The following is a 12,823-nucleotide window of genomic DNA, read 5'->3' on the forward strand; positions in this document are numbered from 1 at the left end:
CGATGAAAATATAGAACAAAAAAAAACCAACTCCGACGAGACACATCGTAAATTCGCGAAGCGATTCGTTGCCGACGAGCGAGGTTGCGTGGCGGGTGCTACGTGGCTACAGGAAGTAGCGGTGGTGGAGAGAGAGGATGTGGTTGTCCCCCGCAGCGTCGGCCAATAGGGACGCTGCTCTTAGATGATGAGATGAGAAGATGCAGAACGTTTCACAGTATCGTCGTCATTTGCGCTCTGGTTCCGAAAAAAAAGGACCAAAACCAGAAAGTTTGCACACGTTGCCAATTAGAATGAGAATTTTAGCCATTTCCTAAAGGAGATGTCTTTTAAACTGTGTGTTCAAAGACTTTACGGACTCTCTAGTAATGACACCAAAGTCGTTTTTTTCCCCCCATCTAATCATCCTGGAAGCAGCTTTTAAAACAGGTAGCCGCTGCTCCTCCGCCAAGTGAGTCTCTTTCATCTCGTCCCGGCACTTCCTCCTAATAAGTCTCCAAATGGGAAGAACCGGACAAATTGAAATATAAAGGGAGAAAAATATGTGTGTGTTTGTGTGTGTGTGTTTGTGTGTGTGTGTGTGTGTGTGTGTGTGTGTGTGCGTGTGCGTGCGTGTGTGTCGCCTATCTCACTTTTTCCCCTTTTCACCTTTTACGGCTGCGAATTTATTGAGTGCGGACGACACAAAGGGAAGGTCGGAGCGTCGGGATTTATGAAGCCGCCACCGCCGCCGGAAGCTAGCGAGCGCCTTCTCCTCAGCAAACATGTGACATTTATTGGAAGTTCCTGTCGGCCGCCTGTTTGGATTTAATAAAGTTTTTCGCGGCGAGGTGTGATTGCGTCGGCTTCAATATCGAGGGCAAAGAAAAAGAAAAAGAAGACGGGCCGAGGGAAAAAAAAAAAAAAGTGGATCTTTGGTCAAAGTTTTTCAGCGCTAACTTCCAGAGTGCAGGAGGTCGAGGAAGCAGAGCAGGAAGCTGCAGGCTGTTCCAGACGAGACGCTCCGGTCACCTGCTCCCGTCTGGAGTCCCGCCCCCTCCCTCTGTGCCGGCTGACCTGAATCTGGGTCCAGCTGCCCTCTGCACCTCCCCCCCCTCATCTACCCCACCCCACCACCGCCGGCCACCGCGCGGCTCTGCCAGAGTGAAGAGTTTCACTCCTGCGGGACTGAAGTTTGTCCGCCTGAACTCCTGCTAGCGAGCAGCAGGTCGATTTTGTGTGTGTGTGTGTGTATTGTGTTGTGTTGTGGTGTTGTTGTTGTTGTCGGAAGGAGATTTCAAAGTCAGACTCACATGTCCAAACAAAACATAGTTTTTTTTCGCCACTGTAGAATCAGAAAAGTCCTTTCGAGGGAACAGACGTGACGTAGGCACACTGGGAAAGTCGGTTGTGCGGCGAGCCGCTGAACTGCTGATGGATGAGCAGATGGCGGCGGGGAAATTAGAAAGATAAAGAGAACAGAAGAAATTAATGCAGTCGCCGCCGCCGCGAGCGCAATTATTTCTAACAGAGCCATCGGATGTGTTGCGTCATTACAACCCTCGTGTTTTGGTTTTTTTTTTTCATTCCGCGCAATATCCAACTGTTGCCGTTTCAAAGTGCTGAATATCTCGCCGCGGTACCGTTGCAGCGGACGGAAGCCTTCACAAGTTGTCGTCTTGTGTTGCAGATCCTGGTCAACTCCGTCATGCAGCCGGCTCTGCAGTACGAGAACGTGGTGGTGAGCGACGGGAGTCCCATCCTGAGGGATCTGCTATTCAGCCCGGACCACCAGCACCTGTACGCCCTGACGGATAAACAGGTATGAGAGAGAAAAGAAACAATCAAAAACTATCTTCCGCGAGCTAGCATACAGTTTCTATGATATGACGTGCGCTTCATCCAGAAGTTCGGCAAGCTAAAGCTGCCGACCTGCATCGTTCTGCAGCTACAAAAACATTAAAATCGCTGTGATAGAGGCGTCACTTCAGAGTAGGAAGTGACATCTCAGTGTGTGATTGTGATGTGATGTGATGTGTTGTGTGTGTTGTTACTCGTTCTTGCCAGCCCTCAGAACAGTAGAACCTACGTTCTACTTGCCCCTGATTGGGTTCGGGATAGAAGCAAGGAATAGTAGCCAATCAGAAGCAACTAGGGGCGGGTCTTAGGGGAAGACTCAGGAAAATAAATAAAAGATAACTGCTAGTCCCGTGCCACTGTACTACGGAAAGCAATGAACGGACACCGGATCTATGCTAATGCTAGCAGGGCCTGCTAAGACGGTAGCAGGCTAACGGGTCTCTTCTCAGTCAGGAAATCACAGGGAGATCATCCTCCCCAAAGTTAAGACCATAGCAGTCAAACTAGTTCATTCCGGTGTCACGACACGGCAAATGATGTGAGTGTAGCACACTTGCACTCGCACACACACACATGCACATAAAGTGCTAATTAATATCATGAATATTAAAATGAGTCATACATGGGATGAAGGCCTGTGCCACTTCTCCAACTGAGAGGCAGAATACGTTTACATATTAATTGGTGTGAAAAAGATTTATTTTTAAAAGGGTGACGTGTTTGCTTGAGCGAAAAAAAAAAAGAAAAAAAAGGGGAAGTTACACTTGCTTTTGAGGTCTGGTCTGGTTGGAAACGGCCTGTGTCGGCTGCTCTTCTGCTGTTGATGCTGCCAAATACACCTTGTTATTATTATTATTCAAATGACTTCAAATTGCGAGGGTGAATTTTGATTAATATGGGACCTTTTGGATAACCAAAAAATTACGGCTGGGCGCTTTCAAAAAGATCAGATAATGGGAAGCATAAGCTACACATCAGTCATAATTGAATTATAATCCCAGCTGGACACGACTTTCTCATTTCCATCCCCTTCGCTGGAGGAAAGGCGGAGGAGGCTTCCAGTGTTCTTCACCTCCGTTACCTCCTGTTATCTGCATTAGTGATGACTGCTATTGCCACCAGGAAGCCCTGTGTGAATTATTAAAGCGCAGGGCTTTATTTTTTCATGAGCGCTGATACTTCCGCCGCGTCTCTGCGTGTTCTAAGCTGCGGCCGCGTGTTTGCGACAGCGGCGGGTCCTCGGCGTGGAACCCAAGAAGTGAAATTTACAGCCTGAACTCTGAGGAACTGGAAAGACTCGGTATCACGAGGACTCATTAGGTTATTATTTTCATTTTTAGAACCAGACGGGAAATAAAACTTCATTTAGTCTCCTCACATGAACATTAATAAAAAAAAAAGGAGGGTTATTTATTTCCGTGCTTTAATATTTATTAGTCTTACCTGTAGAGTGACTCTGATTACAACAACCCACAGGGGATCAATGTGCTTTTGCCGAAGGTCAACGGCAATGAAAGCACACGGTGCAAAAACAAGGTTGTGCATAAAAATAAAACAGAATAATTTAACAACAAAAAAAGTGCCACACTACTTCAAACTGCTGTGTATTAAAAGCCAACCTGAACAAATACGGTTACTGTGTCCCTCAATAAAAACGTTGAGTGAAAAAACTTCAGAAAATTCTGCTTGACAACAGAAATGCAAGTCACTAAAGATGATGTGTAAAGATTGTGCCACAGTGAAAAAGATCATATTTAGTCCGAAACTAACCCAAGTGTTAAAAGAATAAAAGTATTATAAAATGAATATAAGGCCAAAGATACAACCTTGCGGGACTCCACAGTAAAGGGCAACACTCAGTGAAGACACGCTAGCAATGGGCTGTCAGCTAAGGTGGGAAGCAATTACGCTGCAGCAAAGTTGATTCAGCCTTTTTAGGCGATGAAAAAGAAAAAAAAAAGTGCCACAGACTTGATAAATGTCAACGTAATGACTTTAAAACGACTAAAAGCGGCCGAAAGTTCCATTTTTTTTTTTTTGGTGACAACGGCTCACAGACTCGACTTTCGGACGAAATTCGCTTGAATGGACGTGATGAAACAGCCATTCCCTTTGAAGGAGCAGCAGCAATAGTTTTTCATTTTTCGAAGACATTCACAGTCCAGACAGACACGGAAGAGCGGAAAAAAAGAGAGCGAGCCGAGGCTGAGGTGGCGGCGAGATATAATTGGTTTCCTTTTTTTTTTTTCCCCCCGTGACTCTGCCCCCAACTCATCTCTTCAATATTCCGAGGGCTCTTCTGTCTCCAGAGTGAGTTTGTGAAGTGTAAGTGCACTCCTGCGCCGAGCTGAATGAAGCTCTGCCGCCGCCGAACGTGAACTGGTGTAACCATCGCGGCGGCGGCGGTGACGGAGAGCGCGGCCTCCCTCGGCCGGCGGCCGTCCGGACACCCAGATAACGTGTTTGTGCTTTCAGGTCGCCGGTGGAAACCCCGGGTGTGCAGAACTGGGCAGAAATAAAAAATAGTAGCAGTTTTGTTGCACTTTTACCGGCGTTTAGAGACCCGAGAGAAGGGGTGGGCCAACTTTTTGACTCATGAGCCACATTGGGTTCTAAAATGTGACAGAGCGGCCGGAGCAGGAGCCGATGTGTTTTGTTGACCCACCTCAAAGAAGAAAAAAATATATATGTGTGCTTGTCTGTGAGTTGTGTCTTTGAAACCTCATGGTTTTTAGCTCTTTAGTGAAATGACTGTTTAAACACTAAACAAATGGATGAAATACAGCTATTTTGTTACTTACTTACTTTTAATATAATTTCTTCAAGTTCAGCAGGCTGGATTAAAAAGCTTAACAAGCCGCTTATAGCCCCCGGGCCATAGTTTGCCCCATGCCTGCCCAAGAATTAAGCAGATGTCTGAGAAAGTGGCTGTACCGGCAACAAAGTTTCGTCCCATGTACAGCAAAGAAGCTTGACTAAAACTTTTTATGTAAATGCATATTACACATGTAAATACATTTGTGCCCCAAGGTCATTCTCCTCATGTTGGGGGACTTTTGTCAGTTACAGATCGAGTGTGCTTTTTTGTTTGGTTCAAGATGTCAAGAAACAGTGATGCAGATTTGTCAGTAGCAAACGGTCCTTCGCCACCTTATTTGCACAGATGCATGCGAGAGTAAAGCTCCACCTTTTGGAAATCAATGTTGGCCCATATTTCTCCCAAGCTGCTCCGTTCTTCTTTTTCTTGGTTTGGAACGTTGTAATAACAGTGCAATTGCACCGTGGACTTCCCTGGGCCTCCTCAAAACTAGCATGACTGGCATTACCATGAGTTTATTTCTGCTTCTAAAATCAAATTCTAAGTCGACAGAAGGAGGTTATCAGTTCATCAAAGTTGCAAGGCTGAAAAAGTGAGTAAATAAGTAAAATAAAATCTTGCAGAAGTTCTTGAAACTGGCTGCCGACTCCTCCCACCATTCGGCTCTAAGTCTTGTCATACACCTTCCCTCGCCGAAGATGTATACCTCCGCCCTGTTTGTCCTCCTCCTCCACCCTCCATCCCTCTCTCCTTGTTGAATAATAGAAATGCCAAGTGATGAGACCTCAAACATCAAAAAGCCAATTTCCAGCCTTGACAGAGCAATTTACCTTTCCCCATATTCACTCACACACATAATTAAAAGTGGTGGATTGGGCCGCTGCTGCCGCGTAGACGCCGTATCTGCCGTACAGCGGCCCGGACACACAAACACGCGCACGCACACACACGCGGTGGAGGGAAAACATAAAACTGTCCGGTTCACGGCAAGAGGCGAGAGTTTTCGATTAGCGGCCGATGGATTTATACACGGCCCCTCTTTGTGTCTCCTTGCCATGCACGCACACACGCACACACGCACACGCACACACATGCACACGCACCTCCACTCTGGTCCGTATCCCACGCGCTTCACTCGTATCACATCATTTCTTTGCTCATAAAAACGGAACTTGGCCCGCTAAATCACTTTTATTGTCCGCCGTTGTTTCCTCGTTATGCGGTAAAATTTTTTCACTTTTTTTTTTTTTTTTTGGCGGAAGTCTAATAAAATCTGCGGGATAAGGGGGATTTTTCATGTCGCACTCGGCCTCCGCGCCGGTGGCCTGTGCGATAAAACAACGCTTTTTTTAGTGTCCCGGTGGATGACATCACCTAATTGGCGCGACTGAGTGGACGCCCAAATGGATCGTGGCTCATTTTATCGATTTTTTAGCTCGTCCCCGTCGGATTATTACCGCTCTAAATTGCGGGACACTGCATTGAGGTTAGCGTTGCTAAGAGGAACCTGAAGCTCGTTGAATACTTTCTGATGGCTGAGACGGTTGTAACGGGGTGTAGTGTCACGGACCGGGTCGGTAAGCGAGTAGGAAATAACGGCGTTTCGCGCTACGAAATGGTTCCGTCGTCGCCCAAGCCGCCTGTTTCCTCGCGCAACTGGCGGTATCCTCAAGGTCGTTGGGGCCACTGGAGTCTATCCCAATGCTAACCGCGACGCATCGGGATAAACGACCGTCCGCGTCCACCCAGGGCAGTGAGCTACATATCATTGTGTCGTCCCCTGAAGCAAGTCATTTCGGGGAGTGGGTCAAATCAGAAATCTTTCAACACTGTTATTTAGTGTGACAATTAAGCTGGTGTTTTTACAGGTGAGAAGTGTTTCTTTGAATAGACTCATGTTGTGCATTTATTTTTGTTTGATAGTAATTTTAAGTGATCCCAAGCAATGGCTTCAAACCTCTACATTTTCTCTGCTATGACAGAGTTTGGATACAGCGTCAATGGTCATATCCAAGAAATTCTCAGCCCAATAATGTCTACTGTTAAACAAAGAAAAAAAAAAATCATTGTAAATACAAACAAGTAAGACATACACAGTCCAGGTGCATGGAAGGACTTTGGGCCTACCTTGCTGTAACAAGTCCACCCAGTTGCACTGAAAACACACCCGTACCAAGTCGAGCCGAGTTGAGTAGGTAGTAGCGGAAACTCAACCCTTACAGGCCAGTTATGGTCCAACGGATTCTGACGTAGCCTGGAGCTCATTTTGCAACATCGCCCCAGTAGGTGGCGCTAACGCAATCAATGAGTTCCAACGATCCACTTTGTGTGACCGAAACACAAATGTCCACTATGCCTAGACTCTCACCTCCCTTCGCTCCCTCTGCTGGTTACATCACCGCCGTATCTCCTCACCGGAGCTCCGCCGCTGGAGGGGTCGAGGTCGAGGCCGTCGGCTTGTAAAGCAGCTGCTCGCAGGCGACCCGCCCGCCCGGCCTCGGCCCAGACGGAGGCGTAATGGTCTGATGATGTACCTCCGCCTATCGATTGGGCGGTGGCGGCGGCGGCGCGGGAACGAGCTACACTGCACCGCCGGGAAAGGCGACCCCTGGCTCGGCATCAGACGGGCGGTTCATATTCAATTTAGTCAGCATTTAGTGAACTTGGAGGTCAGAGGAGACAGGGGTGCACTGCTTCCCTGTCTCTCTCTCTCTCTCTCTTTCTCTCTCTCTGTCTCGGTGGCATTTCTGCAAATTCTCAGTCGGTGATAAATGTAAGAGGAGTCCAGAAAGGCCACCTTAGTGGGCCGGCCTGCTCCTTGGCAAATTGGCATTTTGAGTTTTCTATGTAAATGTTGGAGTTTTTCCATATAGATTTGATGGTGAACGGGGTAGTTGCCCCATGAAGCTTCACTTCGTACTTGTCAACTTGATCCGGTACAATCGATGCTCAGCTCCAGAGTTGGAGAACTGGCCCATCGTGGAGCCACAACGCGGAGCTAGTCAGAACTCCAGTTGGAATCCAGACCCAACAATTTAGTGCAGCTGCAGGGAGACGGTGATAGTTTGATGTAGGATGAATTGTATCACGGCAGCAGGCAGAGATCATTATTATTTTTATTATTATTATTATTATTATTATTATTATTATTATTATTGTTGTCATCTTTAATCGTAAGAACATTTTCAGGCGGATTACTCGGCACACCGAGCTTTTGTCGACGCTGTTTTTCTTAAAAGGCACGCTCGCATCTCCACGCAGCTTAAGCGGCTAACATCGCTTCCCGTTGTGCACTTGGTGTTCGGGATCTGGATAATACCTGCTGCTCAGAACACCGTTCCAAAAAAAAAGAAATAGAGCAACTGCAAATATATCCTCTTTTTAGAATCCGGGCTCTCCCTCCCTCTCTCTCTCTCTGGGTGTTTTGTGTTTTCTCCTCCCACCGTCCCACATAAGTTTCTAGTCCGTCGGTGTCAACTCGTGATCTATGGCTCCATTTTTTTCCATGTTTTTCGGCCGCGTCCCGCCAAATTCATGACGGATTGGGGCCTGAGGAGAGAGACGGAGGGGCGGAGAGACGAGGAGGAGGAGGAGGGCGAGAAAATCGAAGGGACGGCGGTGAAAATAGACGCAAGTTCAGACGGTAGCAGGGACATCTCGGCGCCAGTTGTCCCGTTTCCCCGCAGCTCGCGTCAAGCCGTCGAGAGAATTCAACACTTTCTGTGAAGTGCTAAAAGTTGAGGCGCTACATCGTGGAGCTTTTCTTCACAGTGTAGCTGAAACTTTTGAGCCACGATTTGCTTTACTTTTTTTCTCCAGCCGCCCCCTGGTGGCACTGAACGGTATTTCGCTTCTGCGTCAACATCAGCCCAATTGCATGAGTCTCGAGCATTCATGCATCCAGTCCCCACCCCACATTTTCAGCCCCGCCCTCATCTGCCACTGGGCAAATTAAGAGCCTCTCCATCGTGACCCACATGAGATGAGGGGGGCCTCATTTGTCGCTGTTATTTATTTGTAATTACCCCCCACTCCCACACACACACACACACACACACACACACACACACCTCACTACCTCTACTCCCTACCCCCCAACAACCCCAGCCCCCCCCCCCAAATTATCCCCCCACTCCATTAACGGTTTTAGGAGGCAGAAATAAATAGACGAAATGGGACTTTTATTCTGTGATCTCATCCTTTGTGTATCCATCCACCTCATTTACCGTTCACGGCCCCCTCCCTCACTGGAGTGACCCACCCAAGACCCACCCCCTCCCCTCCTGCCACTGTCTGTGGATGAATGTTTCTCACAGCAGCAGCAAATAGGCCAGGGATGAAAATGCCATATTTAATATAAATGGGTGGTTCTCACTTACTTACACACACAGGCACGCACGCACACACACACACACACACACACACACACACACACACACACACGCTCCCCCGACAGCCTCGGTAAGACAAAGAGTCTTCGGCCGAACGTCTCCTGTTTCCCCTCCCATTATCTGTTCTCCAAAACTCAATAATTGAACCGTTCCGTCGGAATACATCAGTCGAGCAGCGTCGAATGAACTCCTCCGCCTCGGCTGTTGTGATATAGATTGTGATTTAAGCAGTTTGAATGAAGTCTTTTCTCTAGCAGACGAGATGGTTTTGATTTCTGTTGACGCACAAACCCAAATGAGGCTTAGATACTGAAACAGTGACGTCTGCTGGCGAGATTCCCTTGTTTTGTCCTGTTGACAGGTGCTGCTGCCTTGATATTTTGTTATTTTACCGTTTGATGATACTGAATTCTCAGCCTCTAGCACCATTCAAGTTTTATGTCAGCAGAAGACCTGAACCCAGAAACTTCCCCTTCATCCCTCACGTGGTGAATGAAGTGAAAAGTGCCGCCTTGACAGTTCCTGAGAAGCAGAATCTGAGCTCCTTCTTTCTTTCTTTTATATAATAGCAGAACTTTGCGAAGAAGGTTTCAACATGATGAATTTTCACCTTCAGAAAAATGTGATAACGACTTCCGACGACAATGAGCAGCAGCTCGACATATAGAAGAGGGCCGGAACCACCGGTGCATGTCTTCCACACACAGTTGGTTCTCGTCAAAAGTGGTGAAGAGACAAATGTGGGCCAGTCTGGCCAGTTCAGCAGCTCCAGTTTTCCCTATGGGATGCAAAGTCCCAAAGCTGAAAAGCAAGCGAGTCAGGACCCTGTCTGATCAATAGCCATCCTGGTTCATCTCTCAGCTGCAGCTTGACTCTCAGTCACTTCCTGTTTTCCGTCTTCTTCTGCAGTGTGCAACCGCTGCTTCCTGGCCGTTGTCTGGCTGAAACTTTGGACTGGAGCTAAACATTTCTGACGCAAACACCCCCCCCATCTATGTTGCAAAGTGATGAGGGGCTCCTGCTCACACCTGCAGAAAAAAAGTGTCTCAAACAGCTTTCTGACTTTCAAGTCTTGCTGTTTTCCTGCAGCTGTGGTGAAATTCCAGCTAAGTGTTTCTCATTAAACACTCCGGCAGCAGCAACGGCCGCCAAATAAAGTCTGTTTAATGCTGCCAGCGGGAACAAAGGGTACCTGCTGACTCTGATTTTTTTTTTTTTTGTAATGATAATTCTTCTGTGTCTCGCTCGGCCTCCCTTGACATCCCGGATGTGGCGGCAGGTGAATTTGGACGCTTTGTTTGACGTCCTCGTCAGACGCCAACTCCTCTGTTCCATCCCCGTTGCCCCCTCCACCATCACTACCCCCCCCCCCCCCACCCCCCGCCACAGAGATCATTAGGCTTCTCGTCTTTATCGCCGCCGCGCAGGCACGCAGGCGGCGGCCGGTAGAGATTTTAGCGGACAAAAGGAGTAATCCGCGATGTTTATCTCGGCGGTGTTACGGCACAATGCCGTTTTATTCTTCTGAAGGAATTCGGAGCGAAACTCGGCCCGTCTGCTCGGCCTGACGGGAGGCTCGACAAAAGCAGCGAGTAAGAGTATTTACCCTGTCACTCAAGCGCTGCAGGATCCATTTTAATGGATCTGACGCTCGGGGAAAAAAACAGTCCTAGTTGCTGCTCGGTGAGGCTCATCTTTGATCTTCAGCTAAATAAATACACCAGCGTATGGAAGCAGTCAGGACATAAACGCTTCAGTCGTCTTTGGTCTTTTATTTGTGAGGTAACAGTCGACTGGCATCTTTACACAGGCACCGTGGAAAAATCTCTGCACTTCAATGCACCAAAAACCTGCTTTCTCCTGAATATCAGCGTGGAGCTACAACACCTGAGTCACCTGAGGCACACGGGCCCAGATTAAAGTCCCAGCATGCAACAGGACTTCAGTGAGACCAGACCATGAGGAATGCAGGTGTTGAGAGAGTGATTCCGGGCTGAATAAGGCAAAGTGCCGGATTGATGCGTCCGTTTCCGAAGAGGTTGCGCAGCTGGAGGGTGTTTACTATTCTTTTTTTTCTTCATCCCGCTCGGTGTCTCCCGAAGCGCCGCGCCGTCCTCTGCTCTCCTCTGAAGAGGGCGGCCGCCACTGACGGCGTCGCAGGGGGACGGTGGTCACGGGGTGTAATTGCAACCCGGCGGTGTGTTTACACGTGTTTTGGACCTCGACCCCGAGTCGACCTGCAGACGTTGCCGTTTATCTCCCAGTGTCACAGTGAGACCTCTTCTTCCTTTTAACCGCGTGCGTGTGTGCTTTTCTGACAGGTGACCCGTGTCCCGGTGGAGAGCTGCGAGCAGTACACTTCCTGTGGAGCGTGTCTGGGCTCGGGAGACCCTCACTGTGGCTGGTGTGTCCTGCACAATGTGTAAGTGAAGGTCCTGATCCGAGTTGTTCCACTTATATTCTGATATTCTCCTTGGGTGCTTTGCACCAAGAAGAGGCGACGCTGCTGCATTCCCGTTTTTTTTTTTTTAATTTGCAATATGTTCATTATGTTACATAAAATTATGTTACATATGTTTACATTATGTAACGTAAAACAAAACAAAAAATTGTAGGCGATCTTGCAATCTTAGATGTGAGAAGAAGTTTGCGGAATCTGACCTGTTGGTTGTCAGTGACGGTCTGCTGGCTATTTTTAGTACAAATGCAGAATATCATTTTGTTCCAGTTAACGATACTACTACTACTACTAATAATAATACTAATGCATTTCATTTGTAACTCACTGTACATTTTACATAAATAAATATCAAATGGCTACCGGCACAATAGTGGCAACCCGTTAAGTTTTGCGTCTCGTCATTTTTACGTTTTTCAGCAACTCATCCGCAAAGACTCAAAAAAACAACGGACGTAAACATAAGCGACAATAAAAATTGTCCTTTAGCCACACAAACACGTCCCCCAGATGACACCTCCTGCTTGTGACACGTTTTTCTCCCCCCCCGCCCCCCACCATCCTCCCTCCAGATGTTCCAGGAAGGATCGGTGTGAACGGGCCGAGGAGCCCCAGCGTTTCACCAGCAGGGTGGAGCAGTGCGTCCGTCTGTCCGTCCAGCCCGACACCGTCTCCGTCACCATGTCGGAAGTCCAGGTCAGTGGAGAGAGCGAGAGAGAGAGAGAGAGAGAGAGAGAGCGAGAGAGAGAGAGAGAGAGACAGACCCCAGACGTTTCCACTCTAACCTCGTCTGTTCCCTCCCCCTCCTGGCTGAAGCTGGTACTGCAGGCGCAGAACGTTCCCAGCCTGTCTGCCGGCGTCAACTGCTCCTTCGAGGACTACGTGGAGACGGAGGGAAGGATCTACGGCGGGCGGATCTACTGCCTGTCGCCCGCCAGGAAGGATGTGGCGCCAATCACGCGGGACCAAGGTAACCCTGACAGTGCCATTATAAATCGTCTTCAAGGGCTCCAGCGGAGTTCAGAGTAAAGTTTGAAAAATCTCGTGCTTGCTGAGTCTTTTGAGGGTTTTTGTTGATTCCCATTTGGCTGCCTTGCTGCCACAACACAAAAGTCTGTCCCTTTGATTGGTCGGTTGTCAGTCCAATTGCATTCAGAGGCAGTTTTGGCACCGCACCCTGAACAAAAAAGGACTTGGGATGCACAAACAGAGCAGCAGACGGGCACCTGCCTGCACGCATTCTCACTAACTTGGGAGACGTATCGGTGCTCTTTGTGACATCACAAAGGGCTGATGTTCCACAACTGTGTGTTTTAG

The 12,823-nt window shown here is 48.2% G+C and overlaps 1 protein-coding gene across 3 annotated transcripts in view; it reads left to right on the plus strand.

Moving 5' to 3' along the window:
* LOC142888365 (plexin-A1-like) overlaps window positions 1–12,823 on the plus strand; it is a 190,303-nt gene that overhangs the window by 94,160 nt on the left and 83,320 nt on the right. For all 3 annotated transcript variants that reach the window (XM_076026601.1, XM_076026604.1, XM_076026602.1), the window contains exons 4-7: window positions 1,670–1,801; window positions 11,370–11,470; window positions 12,079–12,202; window positions 12,323–12,476. In XM_076026601.1, the coding sequence (XP_075882716.1) occupies window positions 1,670–1,801; window positions 11,370–11,470; window positions 12,079–12,202; window positions 12,323–12,476 (511 nt within the window). The remainder of the gene's footprint in view (window positions 1–1,669; window positions 1,802–11,369; window positions 11,471–12,078; window positions 12,203–12,322; window positions 12,477–12,823) is intronic.

This window comes from Nelusetta ayraudi, unplaced genomic scaffold (assembly GCF_046127955.1).
Source record: "Nelusetta ayraudi isolate G7.1 ecotype Tasmania unplaced genomic scaffold, CSIRO-AGI_Nayr_v1 ptg000019l, whole genome shotgun sequence".
NCBI classification, from domain to species: domain Eukaryota; kingdom Metazoa; phylum Chordata; class Actinopteri; order Tetraodontiformes; family Monacanthidae; genus Nelusetta; species Nelusetta ayraudi.